The 27,928-nt window shown below is 36.5% G+C and overlaps 1 protein-coding gene across 3 annotated transcripts; it reads right to left on the bottom strand.

The window, feature by feature from the left end:
* Positions 1–1,751: 1,751 nt before the first annotated feature.
* On the bottom strand, positions 1,752–27,928 carry LOC123547312 (uncharacterized). Of its 3 annotated transcripts, none has more exons than XM_053551534.1 (3): positions 27,907–27,928; positions 20,006–21,744; positions 1,752–2,213 (listed from the first exon to the last, which is right to left on the bottom strand). In XM_053551534.1, exons 2-3 carry the CDS (start codon positions 21,711–21,713, stop codon positions 2,038–2,040), a joined length of 1,884 nt encoding a protein of 627 aa, XP_053407509.1. In that variant the 5' UTR covers positions 21,714–21,744; positions 27,907–27,928; the 3' UTR covers positions 1,752–2,037. The 3 variants fall into 3 exon arrangements, with proteins under 3 accessions (XP_053407509.1, XP_045190239.2, XP_053407508.1); XM_045334304.2 differs by lacking the exons at positions 20,006–21,744; positions 27,907–27,928 and adding exons at positions 2,555–4,293; positions 13,458–13,665; XM_053551533.1 differs by lacking the exons at positions 1,752–2,213; positions 27,907–27,928 and adding an exon at positions 15,314–19,663.

The following is a 27,928-nucleotide window of genomic DNA, read 5'->3' on the forward strand; positions in this document are numbered from 1 at the left end:
ATTTTAAAGCAGGTTTTATAGTAACTATAGTGGTCTTTATTCGGAGGTTGTCTGACGTAAGTACTTCATTCCTTGTAAAAATTACCTGAAACATTTTTGCACAATGACCGAAATGACTATACCGTATCCGTAACAGAGCTTTCGTGTAAATTTTAGCTTTATGTTCGATCAGATACATTTATGCATCTTCCTCCCGGATGGAAGCTAATTTAAAGATTCCTACAATAATAATGCCAAGATTATGACGAAAAACATGTTTTCCCCTTCAAAAACGTCTGTAAAAATCGATTTTTTTTCTCGAAACGAGCGCATGGTATAATGTAGCTTTTATGCTAACAAAAATATCTTTAAACATTTAACACATACATGTGAAGTCAAAAATTGAGTGTTTAAACTTTCATATCCAAGTGGACGTATTTACGGTTTGTCGAAACTGAATCTAAAACCCATGCTGGCATTTTGTCAGACTACTAGTAATGCATGCACTGGGTAAAATGAGTTCGGCCTGATTCCACAGCGCCGGTGTAATGAAGTATTTCGACCCCCATAGAATAACGACCCCCCGGTCATTATTCTATAGAAAATGTGACTCCTTTCCTGTAAAATATTGACTCCCCTTATAAAAAGATGACTCCCTTTGAAAACTCTATAGAATAACGACCCCCCGGTCATTATTCTGTAGAAAAACTGACCCCTCCAAGTGAAATACTGACTCCCTAAAGACGACCCCGGTTATTATTCTATAGAAAAAGTGACACCTTCCATGTAAAATGCTCACTGCCGAAATTACTACATTCGAACTCTCATACAATATCGATTCCCGACCATTATTCTATTTAAAAAAGTTACTCTTTCCGTGTAAAACACCGGCTCCTTAGGCTATTTTAGAGACAGATGTATGATGAGTGCCGTGTCATGACCTGTCAGTTTCAATTTGCTAACTGTTTTAGATAAACGTTTTCCCGTTTGTTGGTTTGTGGTAAGTCATTCCTGCCAATCTTAAAAACTACTAATTGCTATAACGATTATAAACTGACTACTAGCTGTTGTTTGGAATAATAAACATGTACGTATATGTATACTATGAGTGTAAAGCTTGGAGAAATATTTCAAGTATTCGCATTAACGGAATAATAAAACATCACAACTAACTGGCATTTGAGCCGTGCCATGGGAAAACCAACATAGTGGCTTTGCGACCAGCATGGATCCAGACCAGCCTGCGCATCCGCGCAGTCTGGTCAGGATCAATGCTGTTCGCCAACAGTTTCTCTAATAGCAATAGGCTTTGAAAGCGAACAGCGCATGGATCCTGACCAGACTGCGCGGATGCTGGTCGCAAAGTCACTTTTTTGGTTTTCTCATGGCACGGCTCATTTCTAAATGAATTTACGGAGTAGAAGTTTATGTCAAATTTCTACTAAGACTGCAATCGTCATTTATCCAGTTTATCGATGGGTGAAGGTGATAAATTACAGGTTGTCCAGTGTCTCTAAAATTCCTCCTTTTACTTACTGCTTATGCTAAAATGTTTTAATGTAGTTTTATAGGTCTTATTGTCAGTGCGAGCAGTTTTATCCAGTTTGTAGACAACTGACCTGGGTTCAGTGTTATTGGCTGTGACTGGATGATAGAGCCGTTTATTTCGAACGAGAATATCTAAGAATTTTATAAAAGAACTGCGGCAGGTATGCTTATAACCTTTCGCTTTAATCCTCGATAAATTTTGATGGGGAAGCAAATAAACTAAGTTGTTTTATTAAATTATTATATATTTATTTAACAATATATCAACACTGATCAACACGTCAGATCAAAACTCTATTAATAAACAAGGTGTGCTGATACTAGTGTTGGATCGAAAATGACCGCATTCAGTGATGAAAACATTATCCCGAGATTTTGGAAAGAGTTTGGCTCGCACGTCAGCATTACACTGCCGGTAACTGTCTGTAACATAGTTTGTGTTATATGGTAATAACAGAGGGAAGATGATCACTTCTTAATTTGGACAATAATAGAGACCGTTACGTTATTTCAACAGTTTTCATGAAACGCATTTCTCTCTGCAAAAACGTCCAAGATGACGTCATCAATCCTTCCATCTTTGATTGCGTTAAAAATATCATCAATCCATTTGTCCATTGGTCCCTGTCCATGGTAGAAGGGTATTCCCAATGTCTCCCGAACGAAGGTATACAGACGACGAGTTCCTGAAAGAAAGAAAGATCAAATTCCAAACAGACGACAAATGAATGTCATTAATAGCAACTGATGAAACGGAAGTATCATTTCTGCATGTAAAATCACAGACAGGGACGCTGTCATAAAAAATGAAATGGCTTGCTTTTTATGAAATGTTTAATACTTCGTAGAAATTACTTTTTAAAAAGCTTTGTCGCGCGCTAAGCTTTGCTCCGTACGAATTAATTAATTTTAAAAATTGCGAGAGCTACAATTTAATCCATCGTAACGTATATATTTATTCTTCGTTATTTTGTTATTAAAAATAAAATGTCTAGAAGTAACATTTATAAATATCATGCATTCATACCTTGTCCGAGATTTTCATCAGTGTGACATCTTCCCTCTTTCATTTCGCTGTATACACTCTGCAAACCATCTACTAGTCCAGCCACAAGCAATGACTTTTCCCCATCAGTTTTGACTTCAAGTTCTTTCATTATTTCATTGGGACGGAGGACAAATTCGTACCAGTGTGTTTGATGAATGCACTCGGCGATTTCAGTGTGCTGTGTACTGATATGGGACAGTTGCTTCGACGCCATTTTGCGAAGATAACGAAGATCAACGGCTTGGACGAGCATGTTTAAGTGGTTGGCTAACATCATCTGGAGGAGCTCCAAAGCATCTTTGGTAAGGCGGCAACTTATCAACGCTAACGAGTTCACTGATTGATTGTGAAGCTCAGCGCTGACGACGTGATTACTCATTGGGTTAACCACTTGATCTAATTCTGACATGTATGCCGCCATTGCGATATCGGCTCCTTTGAAACCAAAGTCGACATGAAAGTCGCTTCCAGATAGGTTTGGTGGAAGGTCAAAGTTCAGATTTACATTGACAAGCTCAGAAAATTGGGCAAATAGCAATTTCCCACAAACCCCTAGACCTTGCCGCATCTGGTCTAGAGTAAGTGACAATGTTTCTCCTTGGAAATTGGCGCCATTTAGAATAGTTCCTGTACGATGATCAATAATTGGGTTGTCGGAGACTCCTTGTAACTCAGTTCGGAACTTTCTGTTCGCCTCTTTCATTGTCTCTACGACCGGACCAATCCACTGTGCTGCACTGCGCAAACTGTACCGATCTTGTTTCAAACGGTGTGTTGAAAGTGTTTCTTTCTTGTTCATATCTAGACGTTGAACAGCTAGTTTACTGTTATGAAGAAGCTCACGCAAATTTTTGGCAACTTCCATCTGGCCGCAGTGAGGCATACAACATTGTATAACGGGGTGAAAACTTTCTGTAGTTCCATGAAGCGCCTCTACTGCTAGAGCTGTACAAGTTTGGGTTAGCAGGCAGGCGATGTTGGCATCGTACAGAACAGGAGCGGACACACCCACTGTGAAAGAAGTACCGTTCACAACCGCCAACCCGTCTCTATGTACCATCATCGCAGGTTTTATTTCGGCAGCCCGAAGTGCTGATAAGCATTTCATTTGCTCTCCTTTGTAATAAACATTCAGGTCTTCTCTTCCAACCAAAGCGGCGGCAACATAGCTCATAGGAATGAGATCTCCACTGGCGCTAATAGATCCTCGTATTGGAACAGCCGGGACGATATTACAATTAATGAGATCTGTAAGCTTTTGAACAAAATTTGCAGAGACCCCAGAATATGCCAAGCTCAGTGAATTCGCTCTGACAGCCATTGCAGCGCGGACAGGACCAGGCGGAAATGTCCTTCCAAATCCAATGTTTAGTAGTCGCAGAATTGAATTTTGAATGTCTGCAGCGTTCTTGGTGCGAACATCCGCTGATCCACCAACTCCAGTATTTAGACCATATATGTATACACTGCTATCATTGTCTACTAAATTCTCTAGAAATTTGGCATTCTTTTCTATTTCTTTCACCGCTGTTTCTGTTAGTTTGACCTTGACATTTTCGTCACTGGCAATACGCTTCAGAGCAGCAACAGTTAGGTTGTGACCGTCAAGATTGACAATGTCTGGCACTGCTTGCAGCTCCTTGATGCAGTCAAGTGATTGTCTCAGGTGCGATGCCGCCGATTCCATCACATCTAGCGCTAACGTTCAACTCCCACAACTAGAATGTATAAAATGTTACAATTGTACTAGTTATGTATGCTTAAAATGTCTTGTTTATTTACTATTGAGCGGAGAATCAAACCGAAGACATGGTAAATCGAATGACTATAAATTGATTCCTATACATTTTGAAAATCTAACTGATATAAGTCGAACGAATACCTCAGCATATTTAATCGGTTACTATTATGACATAATTAAAATTTATTTGTTTGTAAGCTTATTCATGGTCATCGAAGGATATTACAAAATACAGAAGACGCTCCAATTTTCTCCAAGTTTTCCTGATTCTTTTGAGTGTCAACTGTAAAGGACCCATACACGGGACTCTTATCCTATAGTGTTAGTAGAGTGGTGGTCCGTACTCACGACCCCTGCTTTCGTAGTCAGGCAGTGTAAACACCTCTAGGTATATATTTAAAGATGATTGAATGCCTAACTTCAGTATAATTATTATGTTGATTTCATACGAGCTGCTGCCTAATAATTGGTAACGCTAGACTAGCGGCTAGTCAAACTGAGACGTTTCTAAAGGACATTATATTAATTGTTCATTAGAGGGATGGCAAATACAAAACATCAGACTCATTAAATAAGCCATCCCAATAAGCCTAGTCAGTAAGGCCAAAGTAACCCTGAATCATTCTAAAAACCATTGAGAATGACATGACAGTTTCAAAAAGAAAATGGCTATCTTGGCGGCAGCCAACTTAATATTTCAGTTTTAAATAGAAAGCACGATAGTGTCATTTGTTCATGTTAGAAAAAGTGGAAATTTTTGTTCAAACTTTAGGAACCTCAGTTCAAAATATACTAAATTTGCCATTTTGTTTTCCAGTTTATTATGTAATGTATTGCATTACCCCAAATCAGGAATAATGTATACATCTATTTATGTCCCTGATTTGGATAAATTTCTTATTATTATTTTGGATTTTTCCGACATTAGATTTGTGAATGTTTAAATATTTGGCCACGTTTAATAATATCGTTTTAAATACTTGTTTCAGACAGTGCTGTATTTGGAACATATGAGAAGAAAATGAAACTCAGACTCAATCATACCTGTATTACAATTGTTACATATTCTTTGTTTTCGAGATTGGTTTTGGTACCTTCCATGCCCTATAGATAGGTCAAGTGAAGAAGTTCGGAATTTCGTCAAGGCTATTCTAAATTTATTCTCTAATAAGGCGTAAAAAAATTGTTTGTTTCCGGTATCCCGACCTACCCTAAATTTTTGGCCCTACCCTAAATGTTTTTATGGCCTTGGAGAATATTTTTTTCAACTTTTTAATAAAAAGATGCAAAACTGCACTTTTTATGCTTTAAACATAGCCATTGATGTTAGAAATCAACTTACTGATGCTCTAAAGGCATAACCCCCTTATTTGTAATCATGTTTCCCCCTTAATAAAAAAAAATTCCAAAAAAAAAAAAAAAAATTCCGACCTACATGTACCTACCCTAATTTTTTCAGCATGTTACCGGAAACACAGAATTTTTTTTTTAGGCCTAATGAATTCCTTAGGTAAGATTATCAACAATTTTCATCGATAATAACTTTTATATGTTATGCAGTTGTTTTATTATACGCAAAGTTATTGTCTACATCTATTTTAAGCATGTTGTATAAACTGATTAAATCATTTACTTTAACCTTTTGATCACGATACCGGATGTTCACGCGGCATTATTGTATCGTCTGCACATGACGTTACAAAACAACTTCGCGCTGAAGTTAATTCTTCTTCAAAATCAGTGGAAATAAACCGTCTGTGGGTTTCATCAATTTTTCATTTTACAAAAAATGAAATATATATCATTCAAAAGATATAGTCATTGAGATTAAGAAATCGCTTGCACCGCTGTCATATCAAAAGTTTTATTAAAAAAAAATGCTTTAAACAAACGCATATATGAGACTTTTACACATTTTATATAGAAGGAAAACGAATGATGAAATGATGGCATTATAAATCGTCGCGTTGGTAAATACAAATATTGACTACTATGTAGAGGTTGTTGTTCTGGAAAGGTAAATTTCATAATATATTTCAGCTTAGGGAAAATTTGATGATGTTGTTATAGAGAGGTTTTTGCTTAAGAGAGGCTCTGGAGAGGTTGTACTGTATATAATGATCATCTTGTAAAATTTTGGTTGCAATGTCTGTTTTAAATATTGGTCATCAGTGTGTGGAACCCAAAATAAATCCAGCACCCATTTACTATATACTGATTTTTTGGTCCTGGATTGTCTATAAATGATTTTTTATAATATATATCATCATTATTGACCAAACAAATGCGCCGAATGCCTTTGTTTCTAAATGTATGGCAATATACTAAACAGAAAGAAACCATAATAGTGTAAATGTAAGGTAATTCAAAAATAGCAGGAAAAAACAGTGTCTTATACCAACGAGAGACGTATTTAGCTACTTTTATTCCAAAGAGCGTGACAGAATAAGTTTCCAGTCAAATTTAGAATTTAAATGATCAATAGCAAAACTCTTTCGGTCAGATGTGTTGAACCTAATGATAACTTCTTGTTACAGTTTACCCTTACTATTGCTTCAAAATTGTACTCGTGAGTATTTTATACGAATAAACATTTATATATTTATCATACTAGAAAAATTATATTCGTGTAGTACACTTTAAGTCTTACAGCTTTAAATATATCCATATAGGCCCCATGTGGTTCTGGGACGATCTGTGCATTAAAAGAATTGGAATCACTGCCTTACCCTTGCATGATCGTAAAAGGCGACTAATAGGGTCTTAACACTTGGTTTTGCTGTAACTCTGTGATTCAAGCAGGTATGCAAATTTTGATTCCATACCTCATGTTTTTATTTCCATGTAAATGAGATGTGAAACCAAAATTTGCAGTCCTGTTTGGCGTCATATAACCTATACTGTGTTGGTGCGCCGTAAAACCCAAATAAAAAAAAGAGAGAAAAAAAGTATATATATATCCAAAGTGCCTGTCTAAAACAAATTATGTCAAACATTGTAGATACTAGTTTAAACTTTGATCTTCCCTATTCAATTTCAAATAAGCTCCAGTATTGTAGTATCAGCCGAAGTGTTGCCCATAAGTATATCAAATCAATGTCTTAGTATTTTTTATTCGGCACAATAGAATAGTCAGTTTGCGAAGCTTCTTGATTGGCTACTTAATGATTAATACATGTAAGTGACCGCTAAGGCAAAATGTACTGTATACGTCTATCACAGTTCAACATAAATGTCCTTTATATGTGATAAAATAGGCCTGTTAAACCAACCAAATAGCTATTTCTAAACATTCACAAGGACTGCATTTTTCATTCGTGAAACATTCGGATCCCGAATTAATATTCGCATCCCTACCATCATCATTTCGTACTTGGGCACTTATAGCCGGAGCAATGATTTACGGAACCTCTGGATCGGGAGGTAGGGGCACTAGAAAAGTTTACATACCTACGTTTTCTAGCTACTTTATGTCTAATTTCCTACAATATTAATCTTTTTTTTTTTTCAGACCTAATTTATTTCAATGTTTGGTTAAGATTCAAAATAAATCGATGAATTTGTTGGTGCCAAAAGCAAAATCATTTGAAACTTAATGCTTTATCATTATAATTTGTATGTTTTTCATTTTTATCAAAATATCATTGATGGAGAACGGCGCAGTTTATTTTCATTTATTTTGAAGAATATTAAGCGCGAAATTCTTGTTGAAGCAGACGATAGGTAGAACATGTGGTATCGTGAGCAATTGATGAAACTCCATTTATGCCGATTTACGGTTCGTTTGTAATGTCTCTCTTGCGATGGAGGTCTCGGATGCAACACAGGACTTACTTTCTGAGAGGTGTATGTCTATAATATTTTTCTTGATGGAGCGCTGCTGATGTATCTCATACGAGTAAAATTAAATGTAAAAATGTTCAAACAATTTTCCCTAAAATCAAATTAAATGAAGAATCATTTGAATGTTCTTTTCAACCTAATGAAGTTTTATTTTAATTTCACGCCGCAAACAATTTGTTAAAACGCATTTTGATCTTACCTCTGTGGCGAGTTATACTGATATCCAGTCTTTGTAGTAACATCCTTGTCATTGTATGAAAGAAGATTTTTTTTTTTTATAGAAAACTAATGTCCTTTTCAGCATGAGAGCAACATTAGACGGAACTTTGATTTTAGGGAAAATTGTTTGAACATTTTTACATTTAATTTTACTCGTATGAGATAAATCAGCAGCGCTCCATCAAGAAGAATATTATAGACATACACCTCTCAGAAAGTAAGTCCTGTGTTGCATCCGAGACCTCCATCGCAAGAGAGACATTACAAACGAACCATAAATCGGCATTAGTACCCGGGGTAGATCGCGGAGTGAAAGGGTAATTTTTCTCTTTAATATAAAAACAGCGCAACAAAGTGTGTTTTTCATATCATATATCCTATTTCTGGGGGAGCCCCCACAAACCCTCCTATGGAGGAGGGTGGGACACAACCTTCCAAATTAATGCCTGTCGGGGCTTTGCCTTTACCATTCAAATTTACCTAACAACAACGAACAAACGCACATACACGTTTGCATCGGTAAAATTTAGTCTCTCGCTACGGTCATGTATTATGAGTGTAATTATTCGTGATATTAAGAAAATGGCGGAAAATAGTTTAACAAATTAAAATGAAATAATAGATATCTATTGCCTCAGTTAGGTTATGCCTTTTAAGATGGTGACTCAAAACATATCCTTTTTTCTCATAATCTTGGCAGAAATACAGGGAGGCACCGGCCTCCCTGTGCCTCAGTGTAGCTACGGGCCTGGAATTACCAGCCGTTCTTCAAGAATCTGATCTCGGTTTGGAAAGTATTATTCGAATAGATGTGTTATAAAAACTATGGAACAAACTATTGCAGTATAGCATATATCTACGACGTCACAACTGTGTGACGTATGAGAGATATGTCAGTATCGTACTACGGCTGTTCAAAGTGCACATTTCTACGTACATTTCAGATTAGTGTTTTTAATATTCCCCAGGCTCAGCATCATCCGAAAATACCAGCCTGTAGAGGTCACTCCCGGGTGCGTAGCGTGGCACACTCGCTCTGCTAATTGCGCTAAGTAGCCTAACATTTGCAATCAAAGCCTGAAAATGGGGGATAAAAGATCGAAAGAAGCAAGGATAAGATCAGGCGAGGGTATGAAGCTAATGCCAGTGTTTGCGCATAATTATTATATAAGTAAACTGTATTTTTGTAGATTTGTAAATTTCAGAAGTAAATACAGGGCTGTAGCTTGACTCTGTTTGATCTTAAATACCACATACCTCAATCTCCTCCCCTCAGTAAAAACTGTTACAAATCATTGCGTAAATTATTGCATCTATAAAATTTCGGACTCCTACTTACGAGGGCATGTTTAAAAAAATATAAGACAGGCCCGTAGCCAGAGGTAAAAAAATAGGGAGGCATTTGGTAGGGGGTCCATGGGCATGCTCCCTTGGGATTTATTTAGGATGCCATTTCGTGCGTTTTTCTGCATTTCAAACATGTTTTTGTTACTTTTTGAAACAGCCAACCTATTTGCGATTATTGTCACTCTAAAACGCCAATTTAAAGGCATATGGTCATGTTTGCTTGCTTGGTATAATGTTATTCGAACCATATCAGATATCATATATAAAAAACAAGAAAAACTATCCCACTCACATTCTTTACTGAAGTTTAATTTATACAGTGAAAGATTTTCAACAAATGATTTTACAACAACAACAATAAACTGATGTCAGGTTGACATTTTAAGATATTCATTTCATGATTCAGACACGCAAATAAAGAAAAGAAATTTAAATATCTTCAAACGATTTACCAAATAAGCCAGTAATACTAAATCAAGTTTTGGAGTCAAGGATGTTACATATTAAGTTACTTTTGCATCGTAATATAAACACGCTAAATGAAACAATATATACAATACCGTGGAAAAAATGATCTTAAAATGTATGAAGCGTAATGAATGCCGCAAAGTAGTTTTTATGCCTTTTTAGTTGTTAGTTGGTTGGATCTCATTACTTGGTAATATGGGCATAAGTTGCAGTGTCATTGAATTTGTGAAATAAAATAGGAATAAAAAAGCACCTGATAACTCCGTTACGAATAATAGAAACAGACAGCAGCCTCAAACTATTGCACTTTTAGTTTTCATAGCTTTAAATATATCCATAATATTTGTGTCAAACAAATTAAGTAATTCATTGCAGATACCAAATTCAAACTTTGATCTTCCCCTTTCATTTTCAAATAAGCTCCCAAATTGTAGTATCAGGGCCAAGGATGAGGGCTCATGGTGTTGCCCATATATCAAAACAATATTAAAGTACTTTCCATTCAAAACAATAGTTTCTGCGTTCTTACTCTTTTAGCAAACTAAGTCGAATGGGACTATAGCAAACCTATCTTAAGCAGCCATCAAAGGAAGCGACTCAGCGTGACTGCTTGACGGCTGCTTAAGTCATGCTGAATAGCTACTTAATACAGTTGATCGCGAAGGCAGGATTTATTCTATACCTCTATTACAGTTTAATAGATTATATTTTTATCAAATGTGTGCAAAATGTCTCCCTAAATCTTCATTTTAGCTCGACTATTCGAAGAATAAGGAGAGCTATCCTACTCACAACGGTGTCGTCGTCTCACCTTGGTTAAGTTTTTCGTATCAGTTCACATTTTGACAAATCCTTTTGTCATATGGCTTTGAAACTTTCAACACTTGTGTACCTTCACCATGTCAAGTTTTAGGCTAGAGTACACAACTCTGTCAAGGATTTTGACCGAATTATGGCCCATTTTAACGTAAAATCTTGGTTAAGTTTTCCGTACCAGTTCATATGTAGTGTAAACTGTTTTACATATGGCTTTGAAACTGTGACAAAGCCTAAAAATAAAAAGGGTAAAATATCGAATATTTAGTCTTTATTGTAGCCCTTATTACAGATACATAAAAGAATTAGCATATTTAAACTAGGGCCGGGACGATTTCAAAATTTTGAAACCGGTTAATCATTTGTTTGAAATCGAATCGAACCGGTTAATCGGCCGCTATATTGAAAATGCTCTTTTCTTTTCTGATGACCGTATCAAGGTACTTCCAGCAGCTGACTTCATTAGGAACTTACGGACTTCATCATTTGCAAGCAGTCTGATAATTAATTAGTCATATTTTGGTGTATTTCAATTTGAATATTTTACGACGGGCAAATCCAAGACTAATGATTATGTTGATTGATGTGTTTTAGGGAAATATACTATGGGTCAATGTGCTGGTCAAAGAAATTAGAAATATATAAAGATAAAGTACGATTCGTGATATTTATTGTTTAAGAGCGATTAGCGGTTTTGCAAAATTGAAACCGGTTTCACATAGTAATTGAACCGGATCCGATTAACCGAGTAATCGTCCCAGTCCTAATTTAAACATCTGTACACAGTCATTAAATACATTAGAATTATAAGACAATTTTGTATACTACACTATGTCTATCCTCTCACATGTACATGTAATTACAGTGTTAAAACCAAGATGGTGTAAAAGGGTGCTAATCGTTAATTAAAAAACTGATATATCTTACGACCTAAAATACATTAAAGCTTAATAAAAACAAGAGCTGTCCGTAAGACAGCAAAGACAGCACGCTCGACTTTTTTCTCAGCTAGATCTGGCTGAATTCTATCAAATATCGAAAGAAGCAATAAAACATATCAGGCGAAGGTATGAGGCTGTGTCAGTGTTTGCGCATATATCAGTAAACTGTATTTTTGGTAGATTTGTATTTCCGTATCGGAAATACAGGAACCGTAGCCAGATTGATTTTTCTGGTCTTAAACACCACATTCCTCCACCTCCTCCCCTTCATAAAACTGTTACAAATCATTTACAGATTCATTCATAAAACTTAACACGCAGTGTATAGCTGGAATAGCCAAAACACGAAGCGCGTGCAGCACAGTTCAATGGTGGTTTATTGATGAATAACCCGAGATAGATTTTTCTCTACATGTATGTAGGTTTTTCGCTGGTCGTGTTAGAATTTCGTTTATTTTGAAGAATATTAAGCGCGAAATTCTTGTTGAAGCAGACGATAGGTAGAACACGGGGTATTGTGATCAATTGATGAAACTCCATTTATGCTGTAATCATTAATTGGTATGGATTTGAATGTTCTTTTCAACCTTATGAAGTTTTATTTTAATTTCACCCTTCAAACGATTTGTTAAAACGCATTTTTCTCTTACCTCTGGATATCCAGTCTTTGTAGCAACATCCCAGTCATTGTATGAAAGAAGAACTTTTTTTATAGAAAACCTTTTTCAGCATGAGAGCAACATTATACGGAACTTTGATTTTAGGGAAAATTGTTTCAACATTTTTACATTTAATTTTACTCGTATAAGATAAATCAGCGGCTCCATCAAGAAGAATAATATAGACATACATCTCCCAAAAAGTAAGTCCTGTGTTGCATCCGAGACCTCCTTCGCAAGAGCGACACAATTCAAACCATAAATCGGTATTAGTACCCGGGGTAGATTGAGGAGTGAAAGGGAAATTTGTCTCTTTAGTATAAAACAGGGCAACAAAGTGTGTTTTTTTTACATATCATATATCCTGTTTTTTGGGGAGCCCCACAAACCCTCATATATGGAGGAGGGTGGGACACAACCTTCCAAATTAATGCCCGTCGGGGCTTTGACTTTACCATTCAAATTTACCTAATAACCACGAACAAACACACATACTCGTTTGCCTCGGTAAAATTTAGTCTCTCGCTACGGCCATGTATAGTGTAATTATTCGTGATATTAAAAAAAATAGCGGAAAATAGTGCCTAAGTTCGGTTTTGCCTTTTAAGATGGTGACTCAAAACATATCCTTTTTTCTCATAAATTTGGCAGAAAAACAGGGAGGCACTGGCCTCCCTGTGCCTCAGTGTAGCTACGGGCCTGTAAGATCTCGATTTTTCAGTCGTTCAATGAAAATGTTTCACATTTTAATGTTATTTATAAGCTAGTTCAGTGAGTGACAAAACATTTGGTTTCATATGCATATCTGAAACTATGGGATACGGTCAAAATAAATGTTTTATATTTACCTTATGCAGATTTTGGTACTCCTAATCATACAGCTTAGTAAATATTACACAATTGTTATTCATATAATAATTTCTATTGTAGCCGCGCACTTTAATTTCACTGTAAATGTTCACCGTGCTCAAATGTAGATGATACTGGTTTATGTCAAAATAAGTTTTACACTATTGCAAAAAGTGGATGACATAACATAATTTGATATCCTTTCATGATCCTTTCAGACACGTCAATGAAGAAATTTTAGTAATCTTCAAAAGATTTATCAGATATAATGGCGGTCAAAATATGTTTACTGTGTAAAAATGACAGTATATCATATCAGATACATTTGTATCATAATCGAAACATTGCGGCTAAATGCAAAAAAAAAAAAAAAAAAAAAAAAAAAAAAAAAAAAATTACAATACAATGGAAAAAATGCTTTTTAATGTAAATAGCGAAATGAATACTGCAAACTAAGTATTTTGCGTTTCAGTTGCTTGGATCACATTACTATGTTATATGTACATAAGCTGCAGCATCATTGCATTTGTAAAACAAAATGGGAAAAAAAGCTGTTGACAGCTGCTTTCTAATGATATTAAGAGATAGAAACTTCTTGTTGCACGTTTATACTTACCATTCCTTCAAAATTTAACGAGTATTTTATACTAATAAAAAGTTAGGTGACCGCTACGGCAGGATGTAATGTATACCTCTATCGCAGTTTAATATTAAATGCGTGACAAAAAGTCTCTGAATCTTTATTTCATCTTACACCTCTTCAGCCTTTAAATTTTATTTATTGATTTTCTTTTTTGATATTTTATTGTCGAAAAATGACGATATGTCTGTGCGTATGTTAGTATGTTGAGTTACGTGCCTGCCATGTGCATTATAGATCTACTCCGGTCATACTGACCAGTCGCTTTCCGAAGAAGCTACAAGTTTTATTTCTTTTCCCAGAATCTTCACCCTTGGGGAGTTTCAACTGACCTGCACAAAGGGAAGTGGATTCCCTTTTTCACATCCCTCCGCTGAATAGCTTCAGAATTGGTTGCGCTACGCCTTGACCCCCTATATATGTAATAAAATAGGCGTGCTAAGACGTACCAAATAGCTATAACCAAACATTCACAAGGATTGCATTTTTCATTCGTGTAACATTCGGATCCCGAATTGAAATTCGCGCTCTTCGCATCGTCATTTCGTACTTGGGCACCTACAACCGGAGCAAAAACATCCACAAGAAAAGTTTACATCCTACGTTTTCTGGCGATTTTATGTTTAATTTCCTACAATATAAATTCATTTTTTTCCAAACCTTATCTGATTTCAAAGCATGGTTTAGATTCAAAATAAACCGACGGATTTGTTGGTGCCAAAAGCAAAATCACTTGAAACTTAATTATTTATCATTTTAGTTTATATCATATGTATTTCATTTTGCCGAAATGTCGTTGATGGGGCAACGGTGCGGTTTATTTTCACTAATTCTTTAGACCACGATAATCCGTAAATAGCCAATCGCAAAGCAGTGTTGTACCCGTCTATATTTCATATACAACAGTAACGTCGTATATATATTGGGAGAACCTGGAGCATTAAACGCGCAGGTTACGTGTCAGTTTGCCATCTAACAATACAGGTTAATGGGTAAAATGACTTTGCAATATTCTCACTAGTTATTTATGGGTTTAAAAAGAAGATTAGCATAAACGTCTCATAAAAACATATGACCTGAGGGTAAAATAAAATAATATTGTTAAAACGGCTCAGGTTACTTGATATCAATAAAAAGAGGTGACATGACAGAAATACGAAACTTAGAATATCTAATACATTGTACGTGTAAAAATTAAAAACAAAGCAACAAAAATAACAGTTTCCATAACCACATGTATTTACATTAGATAGAAAATATAAAAATCCAGCGATCCGCTGAATAACAATGTAGAACCAAAAGGGTATATACTATATATGGAATTTTCACATCACTGAAACGTCCCCACTTAAAAATGACAACAATTGTAATTGTTTCTGGGACATTTTCATTTGGAGATAACGCAATCTCTGCCATAGCTTTCTTGTTGGTCTAACACTGGATCTGCACGATCCTTACAAATGCAAACATCTGTAATAAAATAGAACAATTATAGCATATGTGATATATTGTTATTCCTACGAGTGTTATGCATTAGATATATCAAAATTAACAACAAAACATTTAACGCTGATCAGTAAAATGCAGTAATTTAGTAATTTAAGATACCAATTAAAAGTGGTTACTTACCATTAAACAAAATACTTAAAATACCAGTTTACCTTTACTTTATGGTTTTGGAAACTGTCTATCGTCTTGAATCAGTTTCTGTCCTAGTTTTTCGCAAATATGCCCACACCAAACAAAAAATATTGTCTAGCAGTTTTAATTTAGAGTATTTTCACATTTTAAGTGCTCATCACTAACGACTGCAGCTGACTCAAAGTGTATATGAGCGTCAAATTTTAGTAAATCCGGTACATGTATTTGGAGAACACAGAATTTTTGAAAACTAACATGCATACATTCATATAGGCAACTGGTAAGTAAGCGCTAACGGTACACTTACGGAAATAGAAGCTATACGGCACAGTTTTGTGATTACAGCTTTTATGTCACGTGGTCTAAGTCGGATAGACAAACGCGTGACCGTGTCTATTCGATATATACCCTCGCTGCGCTCGGGCATATATCGAATAGACACGGTCACTCGTTGTCTATCCTATACGAAGAATATGAAGCGCTAAGTTGCTGTTGAAGCGTTATATGCAGACAATAGGTAATGCCGCGGGGTTATGTGGTTTCATAATCAATTCATGGAACTTCATTTATGCTGTAATCATCAATTAATATCTATTTTAATGTTCTTTTCAACCTAATGAGGTTTAATTCTAAGTTAACGTCACAAATAATGTATTTATGATTTGATACGCCTTTTGCACGTATCTCTGCTGTGAGTTACACTGATATCCACCTTGTCATTGTATGAAAGAAGAACTTTTTTTAGAGAAAACTAATGCCCTTTTCAGCATGAGAGCAACATTAGACGGAACTTTATAGGGAAAATGGTTTGAACATTTTTACATTTAATTTTACTCGAATAAGCGTCATCAAGAAGAATATTCTTCATACACCTCCAAAAATGTAGGTCTTGTGACCTCTATCGCAAGAGAGACACATTACAAACGAACCACAAATCGGTATAAGTACCCGGGGTAGATCGCGGAGTAAACGGGTAATGTTTTTTCTTTTAATTATAACAACAGCGCAACAAAGTGTGTTTTTATCAAATATCCTACTTTTCTTGGGGGATCGGCCCCACAAACCCTCCTATGGGGGAGTGTGGGACACAACCTCCCTAACTAACCCCTCTGACTGTCGTCGCTTTGCCTTACCACTCAAATTTACCCAACAACCATGAACAAACGCGCGTACTCAATTGCCTTGGTAAAATTTAGTCTCTCGCTACGGCCATGGACATATTCTAAAACTAGCACCCGAGCTTTGAATTAAGGCCCCTTTTATCATATATAGTACACTAATTACTTAATTGGAACTCATCCAGTCTAGATCTAGGATAAAGATGTAAAAAAAAGAAAGAAAGAAAAAAAATGGCAAAATTATGTCGATTCACGGGCGTACTGGCGTATAGGTAGCTACGCGCCTGGAGGATAGTGTTAGGACAGGTCAGCCCGGTGTCAGTATAATGTGACTGGGTTGGGTATCATGTTACGTGTCTACGGCGTGATATTTCAGTGAGGCAGCACTATAAAGTTGGGCATTGTGATCACTGCTATATATAATTAGACACCGTCGTTTATATGACTGAAAGATTGTTGAAACACGCACGCAATTAACTCATGAATATGTATGTAAATCATTCTGTTCCTGAATCTGAAGCTCCTAAAAAAATTATCATCACCATACATTTGATCTTGAAACTACTTGCACATGGCACACTTCTCACTGAGGCTAATGTTTCTGCCAAATAGAAACGATTGCAAAATGAATGCCAAAGTTAAAAGTCCGAACAAGTTGGCATACACGAAACGTACAACACTGCTATTTTGACAGACAAAAATGTTCCACGCAATGATTCATTCTTTTGATACGTTATTTCTTTTGGTATTCCTGATCGAAGCAAAATATTTAATCAAAATGTCGGTCGGATTTATATATTCTGTATACAGTCAAACCTGTCAATGATGTTTTTTTTGCGGGGAAGGTGGGGGGGGGGGGGGGGGCGTTTAACGCCGTTTTTCAACAGTATTCCAGTCATGTAACGGCGGGCAGTTAACCTAACCAGTGTTCCTGGATTCTGTACCAGTACAAACCTGTTCTCCGCAAGTAACTACCAATTTCCCCACATGAATTGGAGGTGGAGGACAAATGATTTCAGACACAATGTCTTTTATCAAATCGTCACGGAGAACATACGCCCCGCCCGGGGATCGAACTCGCGACCCCGCGATCCGTAGACCGACGCTCTCCCTATTGAGCTAAGCGGGCGGGCTTGACCTGTCAATGGAGACCATTCATAGGAAGCGTAGAAAAATGGTTCATTTAAATTTAAACAGTAAAGGTAAATTTTTACCGTCGCGTTGTGCAACAATTTACGTAACCTCTGCCGAGCTTTTGAGTGAGCATAATTTAAAACAGTTGTACCTTACCACCAGAAATTTGCTGGTACTCAGTTTTTCACAGCTGGGTCTGTTGATGCGACCATGAATTGCCTTGCTGGGGGACTCACCGCAGTGGGATAGGCCAGGATTCAAAGGTCATTCATCAGCGAAGGAAAGCGTCTTCACTTTGCCGACTAATGCGTGCAATTTATGGTCAAACGGGAAGAGAAAATATTGGCCTTTTAAAGCAGGTTTTATAGTAACTATAGTGGTCTTTATTCGGAGGTTGTCTGATACAAGTACTTCATTCCTTGTAAAAATGTCCTGAAATATTTTTGCACAATGACCGAAATGACTATACCGTATCCGTAATTGATTTTTCGTGTAAATTTTAGCTTTATGTTCGATCAGATACATTTATGCATCTTCCTCCCGGATGGAAGCAAATTTAAAGATTCCTACAATAATAATGTCAAGATTATGACGAAAACATGTTTCCCCCTTCAAAAACGTCTGTAAAAATCGATATTTTTCTCGAAACGAGCGCATGGTATAATGTAGCTTTTATGCTAACAAAAATATCTTTAAACATTCAACACATACATGCGAAGTCAAAAATTGAGTGTTTAAACTTTCATATCCAAGTGGACGTATTTACGGTTTGTCGAAACTGAATCTAAAACCCATGCTGGCATTTTGTCAAACTGCTAGTAATGCATGCACATGCATGGGTAAAAAGAGTTTGGCCTGATTCCACAGCGCCGGTAGGAAGTTATTCAGGGTCAGCGACCATAACCACTATGTCACAGAAGTCCCGCTTGTGTTGCGTACAATCTCCAATCACATTGCTTTGAATCGGCCACTAAAAATCTTTTTCACAAGCCAAACATGGCCGAAGCATATGCCAATGGTTTTAGCTGTAATACAATTTTGATTGTCGCCAGTTTAATCTTTTATGAGGATGTAAATATATAATTAATGTTTAGGTCATTTTAGAGACAGATGTATGATCAGTGCCGTGTCATGACCTGTCGGTTTCAATTTGCTGTTTTAGATAAATGTTTTCCCGTTTGTTGGTTTGTGGTAAGTCATTCCTGCCAATCTTAAAAACATGTATGTATATGTATACTATGAGTGTAAAGCTTGGAGAAATATGTCAAACACTATTAATAACCAAGGTGTGCTGATACTAGTGTTGGATCGAAAATGACCGCATTCATCTGAACAGTGATGAGAACATCATTCCGATATTTTGGAAAGAGTTTGGCTCGCACGTCAGCATTACACTGCCGGTAAACTGTCTGTAACATAGTTTATGCTATATGGTAACAACAGAGGAAAACTGATCACTTCTTAATTTGGACAATAATAGACACCGTTACGTTATTTCAACAGTTTTCATGACACCCATTTCTCTCTGCAAAAACGTCCAAGACGACGTCATCAATCCTTCCATCTTTGATTGCGTTAAAAATATCATCAATCCATTTGTCCATTGGTCCCTGTCCATGATAGAAGGGTATTCCCAATGTCTCCCGAACGAAGGTATACAGACGACGAGTTCCTGAATAAAAGAAAGATCAAATTAAAACAGACGAGAAATGAATGTCATTAATAGCAACCGATGAATCGGAAGTATCATTTCTGCATGTAAAACCACAGACAGGGACGCTGTCATAAAAAAATGAAATGGCTTGCTTTTTATGAAATATTTAATACTTCGTAGAAATTAATTTTTAAAAAGCTTTGTCGCGCGCTAAGCTTTGTTCCGTACGAATTAATTTAATTTTGATAATTGCGAGAGCTACAACTTAATCCATCGTAACGTATATATTTATTCTTCATTATTTTGTTATCAAAAACAAAATGTCTAGAAGTAACATTTATAAATATCACGCATTCATACCTTGTCCGAGACTTTTGTCAGTGTGACATCTCCCCTCTTTCATTTCGCTGTATACACTCTGCAAACCATCTACTAGTCCAGCCTCGAGCAATGACTTTTTCCCATCAGTTTTGACTTCAAGTTCTTTCATTATTTCATTGGGACGGAGGACAAATTCGTACCAGTGTGTTTTATGAATGCACTCGGCGATTTCAATGTGCTGTGTACTGAGATGAGATAGTTGCTTCAACGCCATTTTGCGAAGATAACGAAGATCAACGGCTTGGACAAGCATGTTTAAGTGGTTGGCTAACATCATCTGGAGGAGCTCCAAAGCATCTTTGGTAAGGCGGCAACTTATCAACGCTAACGAGTTCACTGATTGATTGTGAAGCTCAGCGCTGACGACGTGATTACTCACTGGGTTAATCACGTGATCTAATTCGGACATGTAGGACGCCATTGCGATATCAGCTCCTTTGAAACCGAAGTCCACGTGAAAGTCGCTCCCAGATAGGTTTGGTGGAAGGTCAAAGTTGAGATTTACATTGACAAGCTCAGAAAATTGGGCAAATAGCAATTTCCCACAAACCCCAAGACTTTGTCGCATCTGGTCTAGAGTAAGTGACAATGTTTCTCCTTGGAAATTGGCGCCATTTAGAATAGTTTCTGTACGATGATCAATAATTGGGTTGTCGGAGACTCCTTGTAACTCAATCCGGAACTTTCTGTTCGCCTCTTTCATTGTCTCTACGACTGGACCAATCCACTGTGCTGCACTACGCAAACTGTACCGATCTTGTTTCAAACGATGTGTTGAAAGTGTTTCTTTCTTGTTCATATCTAGACGTTGAACAGCTAGTTTACTGTTATGAAGAAGCTCACGCAAATTTTTGGCAACTTCCATCTGGCCGCAGTGAGGCATACAACCTTGTATAATGGGATGAAAACTTTCTGTAGTTCCATGAAGCGCCTCTACTGCTAGAGCTGTACAAGCTTGGGTTAGAAGGCAGGCGATATTGGCATCGTACAGAACAGGAGCGGACACACCCACTGTGAAAGAAGTACCGTTCACAACCGCCAACATGTCTCTATGTACCATCAGCGCTGGTTTTATTTCGGCAGCCCGAAGTGCTGATAAGCATTTCATTTGCTCTCCTTTGTAAAAAACATTCAGGTCTTCTCTTCCAACCAAAGCGGCGGCAACATAGCTCATAGGAATGAGATCTCCACTGGCGCTAATAGATCCTCGTATTGGAACAGCCGGGACGATATTACAATTAATGAGATCTGTAAGCTTTTGAACAAAATTTGCAGAGACCCCAGAATATGCCAAGCTCAGTGAATTCGCTCTAACAGCCATTGCTGCGCGGACAGGACCTGGCGGAAATGTCCTTCCAAATCCAATGTTTAGATGTCGCAGAATAGAATTTTGAATATCTGCAGCGTTCTTGGCGCGAACATCCGCTGATCCACCAACTCCAGTATTTAGACCATATATGTATACACTGCTATCATTGTCTACTAAATTCTCTAGAAATTTGGCATTCTTTTCTATTTCTTTCACCGATTTTTCTGTTAGTTTGACCTTGACATTTTCATCACTGGCAATACGCTTCAAAGCAGCAACAGTTAGGTTGTGACCGTCAAGATTGACAATGTCTGGTACTGCTTGCAGCTCCTTGATGCAGTCAAGTGATTGTCTCAGGTGCGATACCGCCGATTCCATCACATCTAGCGCTAACGTTCACCTCCCACAACTAGAATGTATAAAATGTTACAATTGTACTAGTTATGTATGCTTAAAATGTCTTGTTTATTTACTATTGAGCGGAGAATCAAACCGAAGACATGGTAAATCGAATGAAAATCTAACTGATATAAGTCGAACGAATACCTCAGCACATTTAATCGGTTACTATTATGACATGATTAAAAATTTATTTGTTTGTAAACTTATTTATGGTCATCGAAGGATATTACAAAATACAGAATACGCTCCAATTTCAGAAGTTTCCCTGATTCTTTTGAGTTTCAACTGTAAAGGACCCATACACGGGACTCTTATCCTATAGTGTTAGTAGAGTGGTGGTCCGTACTCACGACCCCTGCTTTCGTAGTCAGGCAGTGTAACCACCTCTAGGTATATATTTAAAGATGATTGAATGCCTAACTACAGTATAATTATTATGTTGATTTCATACGATAGCTGCTGTCTAATAATTGGTAACGCTAGTCAAACTGAGACGTTTAGTACATTATATTAATTGTCCATTAGAGGGATGGCAAATACAAAACATCAGACTCATTAAATAAGCCATCCCAATAAGCCTAGTCATTAAGGCCAAAGTAACTCTGAATCATTCTAAAAACCTTTAAGTTATAACTATTGAAAATGACATGACAGTTTCAAAAAGAAAATGGCTATCTTGGCGGCAGCCAACTTAATGTTTCAGTTTTAAATAGAAAGCACGATAGTGTCATTTGTTCATGTTAGAAAAAGTGGAAATTTTTGTTCAAATTTTAGGAAACTCAGTTCAAAATATACTAAATTTGCCATTTTGTTTTCCAGTTTATTATGTAATGAATTTCATTACCCCAAATCAGGAATAATGTATTCATCTATTTATGTCCCTGATTTGGATAAATTTCTTATTATTATTTTGGATTTTTCCGACATTAGATTTGTGAATGTTTAAATATTTGGCCACGTTTAATAATATCGTTTTAAATACTTGTTTCTGACAGTGCTGTATTTAGGACATATGAGAAGAAAATGAAACTCAGACTAAATCATACCTGTGTTACAATTGTTACATATTCTTTGTTCGAGATTGGTTTTGGTACCTTCCATGCCCTATAGATAGGTCAAGTGAAGAAGTTCGGAATTTCGTCAAGGCTATTCTAAATTTATTCTCTAATAATGAATTCCAGGTAGTATATATCTAGAATTCTTTGTTTTAATTATTAGCATATTATATTGGTTTTGCCTTAGGTAAGATTATCAACATTTTTCATCGATAATAACTTTTATCGTTGTTTTATTATACGCAAATTTTAATTAAGTTATTGTCTACATCTATTTTAAGCATGTTGTGTAAACTGATTAAATCATTTACTTTAACCTTTTGATCACGATACCGCATGTTCACGCGGCATTATTGTATCGTCTGCACATGACGTTACACAACAACTTCGCGCTGAAGTTAATTCTTCTTCAAAATCAGTGGAAATAAACCGTCTGTGGGTTCATCAATTTTTCATTTTACAAAAATGAAATATATCATTCAAAAGATATATTCATTGAGATTAAGAAATCGCTTGCACCGCTGTCAATATCAAAAGTTTTATACCAAAAAAAAAATGCTTTAAACAAACGTATATATGAGACTTTTACCAATTTTATATAGAAGAAAAACGAATGATGAAATGATGGCATTATAAATCGTCGCGTTGGTAAATCAAGATTAAAGATTTTTTTCATAAAAAAATAGCGTGTGATGAATCAAATGTTGAACATGGATATTTTTTTGCATCTAAGGATTCTTATTTTAGTAGTTTTGTTATGAAGTAAAATGTGTACATGCCCTTCTTTTTTCTATATAGAAAGTCTGACAGCTATCAATTATTGGCCGGAGGAATATTCTTCAGTATGTTTAAAAAAAAGATTCAAGCGGGCGCTCTATATAGCACGGGTTCTTAAATTACGGACCGGGTAAAATACAAAATCTTGTTCTATACTTTCTAAACATAGACATTCGGCGCATTTGTTTGATCAATAATGATGATATATATTATAAACAAGTTAAAGCATAGCAAAAGTTCCTTCTAGAGCGTATCTATATAAATATATAATGATCATCTTGTAAAATTTTGGTTGCAATGTCTGTTTTAAATATTGGCCATCAGTGTGTGGAACCCAAATTAAATCCAGCACCCATTTACTATATACTGATCAGTATATGAGCCGTGCCATGGGAAAACCAACATAGTGGGTTTGCGACCAGCATGGATCCAGGCCAGCCTGCGCATCCGCGCAGTCTGGTCAGGCTCCATGCTGTTCGCTTTTAAAGCCTATTGGAATTGGAGAAACTGTTAGCGAACAGCATGGTGCCTGACCAGACTGCGCGGATGCTGGTCGCAAACCCACTATGTTGGTTTTCCCATGGCACGGCTCATATAGTAAATTGGTGCTGTATTTATTTTTGGGTCCTGGATTGTCTATAATTTTCTTTTTTATAATATATATCATGATTATTGACCAAACAAGTGCGCCGAATGCCTTTGTTTCTAAATGTATGGCAATATACTAAACAAAGAAACCATAATACTGTAAATGTAAGGTAATTCAAAAATAGCAGGAAAAAAACAGTTTCTTATACCAATGAGAGACGTATTTAGCTACTTTTAAGAGCGTGACAGAGTAAGTTTCCGGTAAAATTTAGAATTTAAATGATCAATAGCAAAACTCTTTCGGTCAGATGTGTTGAACCTAATGATAACTTCTTGTTACAGTTTACCCTTACCATTGCTTCAAAATTGTACTCGTGAGTATTTGATACGAATGCAAATTTATATATTTATCATGCTAGAAAAATGATATTCGTGTAGTACACTTTAAGTCTTACAGCTTTAAATATATCCATATAGGCCCCATGTGGTTCTGGGACGATCTGTGTATGAAAAGAATTGGAACCACTGTTTTACCCTTGCATGATCGTAAGAGGCGACTAATAGGGTCTTAACACTTGGTTTTGCTGTGACTCTGTGATTCAAGCAGGTATGCAAATTTTGATTCCAAAGCTTCTTGATTGGCTACTTAATGATTAATACCTGTAAGAGACCGCTAAGGCAAATGTAATGTATACGTCTATCAAGATAAACAAAATGTCCTTTATAATGTGAATAAAATAGGCCTGTTAAACCAACCAAATAGCATTTCTAAACATTCACAAGGACTGCATTTTTCATTCGTGAAACATTCGGATCCCGAATTAATATTCGCATCCCTACCATCATCATTTCGTACTTGGGCACTTATAGCCGGAGCAATGATTTACGGAACTCGGGATCGTGAGGTAGGGGCACTAGAAAAGTTTACATACCTACGTTTTTTTAGCTACTTTAAGTCAAATTTTCCCTACAATTTTAAATTTTTGTTTTTTCAGACTGATTTATTTAAAAAGTTTGGTTAAGATTCAACTGAATAAATCGATGAATTTGTTGGTGCCAAAAGCAAAATCTTTTGAAACTTAATGATTTTCATTATAATTATATGTTTTTCATTTTTATCAAAATATCATTGATGGAGAACGGGGGCAGTTTATGTTCATTTATTTGAAGAATATTAAGCGCGATTTTCTTGTTGAAGCAGACGAAAAGTAGAACATGTGGTATGTGAGCAATTGATGAAAACTCCATTTATGCTGTAATCATTAATTAATATGGATTTGAATGTTTTTTTCAACCTAAGAAGTTTTTTTTTAATTTCACGCCGCAAACAATTTGTAAAAACGCATTTTGCTCTTACCTCTGTGGCGAGTTATAATACTGATATCCAGTCTTTGTAGCAACATCCTTGTCATTGTATGAAAGAAGATTTTTTTTTATAGAAAACTAATGTCCTTTTCAGCATGAGAGCAACATTAGACGGAACTTTGATTTTAGGGAAAATTGTTTGAACATTTTTACATTTAATTTTACTCGTATGAGATAAATCAGCAGCGCTGCATCAAGAAGAATATTATAGACATACACCTCTCAGAAAGTAAGTCCTGTGTTGCATCCGAGACCTCCATCGCAAGAGAGACATTACAAACGAACCATAATCGGCTTTTAGTCCCCGGGGGTAGATCGCGGAGTGAAGGGTAATTTTGTAGGAATAAACGCATGTTTTTTCGTGTTATAACATCTGCAGAATCCCTCGTGATTGGTTGGTGCCCGAGCCCGTTAGGGCGAGGGTACCAACGTATCCCGAGGGATTCTGCAGATGTTTTAACACGAGATCAACATGCGCTAACGCTATTCTAGCATAAAACGCGTTAAAAACTGATGAATGAATACACTGTCACTCAACGTCATTAAATTTCCACGAAATGCGCGGGAATGTCTGTGTTGTTTTTGTTTACGTTGACGTCATTTTGTTTTGAATTATCCGTTTTGGGGCTGAATGGCGTTTACGCTTTGCCACGGAACGCACATATATAAAAAGGTGTTATAACAGCACGCGAGCGCGAGAATCTCCTTGTGAACACACGTTTTCTCTCCTGTTAAAACAGCCCCGAAAAGTGACAATAACAGCAGTTTTATGCTAGAATTCTCTTTAATATAAAACAGCGCAACAAAGTGTGTTTTTCATATCATATATCCTATTTTTGGGGGAGCCCCCACAAACCCTCCTATGGAGGAGGGTGGGACACAACCTTTCCCAAATAAATGCCTGTCGGGGCTTTGCCTTTACCATTCAAATTTACCTAACAACAACGAACAAACGCACATACACGTTTGCATCGGTAAAATTTAGTCTCTCTCTACGGTCATGTATTATGAGTGTAATTATTCGTGATATTAAGAAAATGGCGGAAAATAGTTTAACAAATTAAAATGAAATAATAGATATCTAGTGCCTCAGTTCGGTTATGCCTTTTAAGATGGTGACTCAAAACATATCCTTTTTTTCTCATAATCTTGGCAGAAATACCGGCCTCCCTGTGCCTCAGTGTAGCTACGGGCCGGGAAATTCCCCAGCCGTTCTTAAAGAATCTGTTTCTCGGTTTGGAAAGTATTATTCAAATAGATGTGTTATAAAAACTATGGAACAAACTATAGAATATATCTACGACGTCACAACTGTGTGACGTATGAGAGATATGTCATTCTAGGATAAAAGTTCTGTTATTGTCACTTTTCTGGGGGTCCTTTAAAAAGGAGAGAAAACGTGTGTTAACAGAGAGATTCTCGCGCTCACGTGCTGTTATAACACCTTTTTATATATGCACGTTCCGTGGCAAAGCGTAAATGCATTACGGCCCAAAACGGATAATTCAAAATGAAATGACGTCAACGTGACAAAACAATGTAGAGTTTACCGCGCATTTCATGGAAATTCAATGACGTTGAAGGACAATGTATCCATTTACCTGGTTTTTATGCGTTTTATGCTAGAATAGCGTTAGCGCATGTTCTTTTCGTGTTATAACATCTTCAGAATCCCTCGGGAATCTTTGGTACCCTCGCCCTGACGGGCTCGGGTACCAACCAATCCCTCGGGATTCTGCAGATGTTATAACACGAAAAAACATGCGTTATCCCTACAGTATCGTACTACGGCTGTTCAAAGTGCACATTTCTACGTACATTTCAGATTAGCGTTTTTAATATTCCCCAGGCTCAGCATCATCCAAAAATATCAGCCTGTAGAGGTCACTCCCGGATGCGTAACGTGGCACACTCGCTCTGCTAATTGCGCTAAGTAACATTTGCAATCAAAGCCTGAAAATGGGGGATAAAAGATCGAAAGAAGCCAGGATAAGATTCAGGCGAGGGATGAAGCTAATCCCAATGTTTGCGCATAATTATTATATTAGTAAACTGTTATTTTTGTAGATTTGTAAATTTCAGAAGTAAATACAGGCTGTAAGCTTGACTACTTTGTTTGATCTTAAATACCACATACCTCAATCTCCTCCCTCAGTAAAAACTGTTACAAATCATTGCGTAAATTATTGCATTTATAAAATTTCGGACTCCTACTTACGAGGGCATGTTTAAAAAAATATAAGATCTCGATTTTTCAGTCGTTCAATTAAAATGTTCCACTTTTTAATGTTATTTATAAACTAGTTCAGTGAGTGACAAAACTTTCGGTTTCATATGCATATCTGAAACTATGGGATACGGTCAAATAAATGTTTTATATTTACCTTATGCAGATTTTGGTACTCC

This window comes from Mercenaria mercenaria, chromosome 9, assembly GCF_021730395.1.
Source record: "Mercenaria mercenaria strain notata chromosome 9, MADL_Memer_1, whole genome shotgun sequence".
In the NCBI taxonomy this organism is placed as follows: domain Eukaryota; kingdom Metazoa; phylum Mollusca; class Bivalvia; order Venerida; family Veneridae; genus Mercenaria; species Mercenaria mercenaria.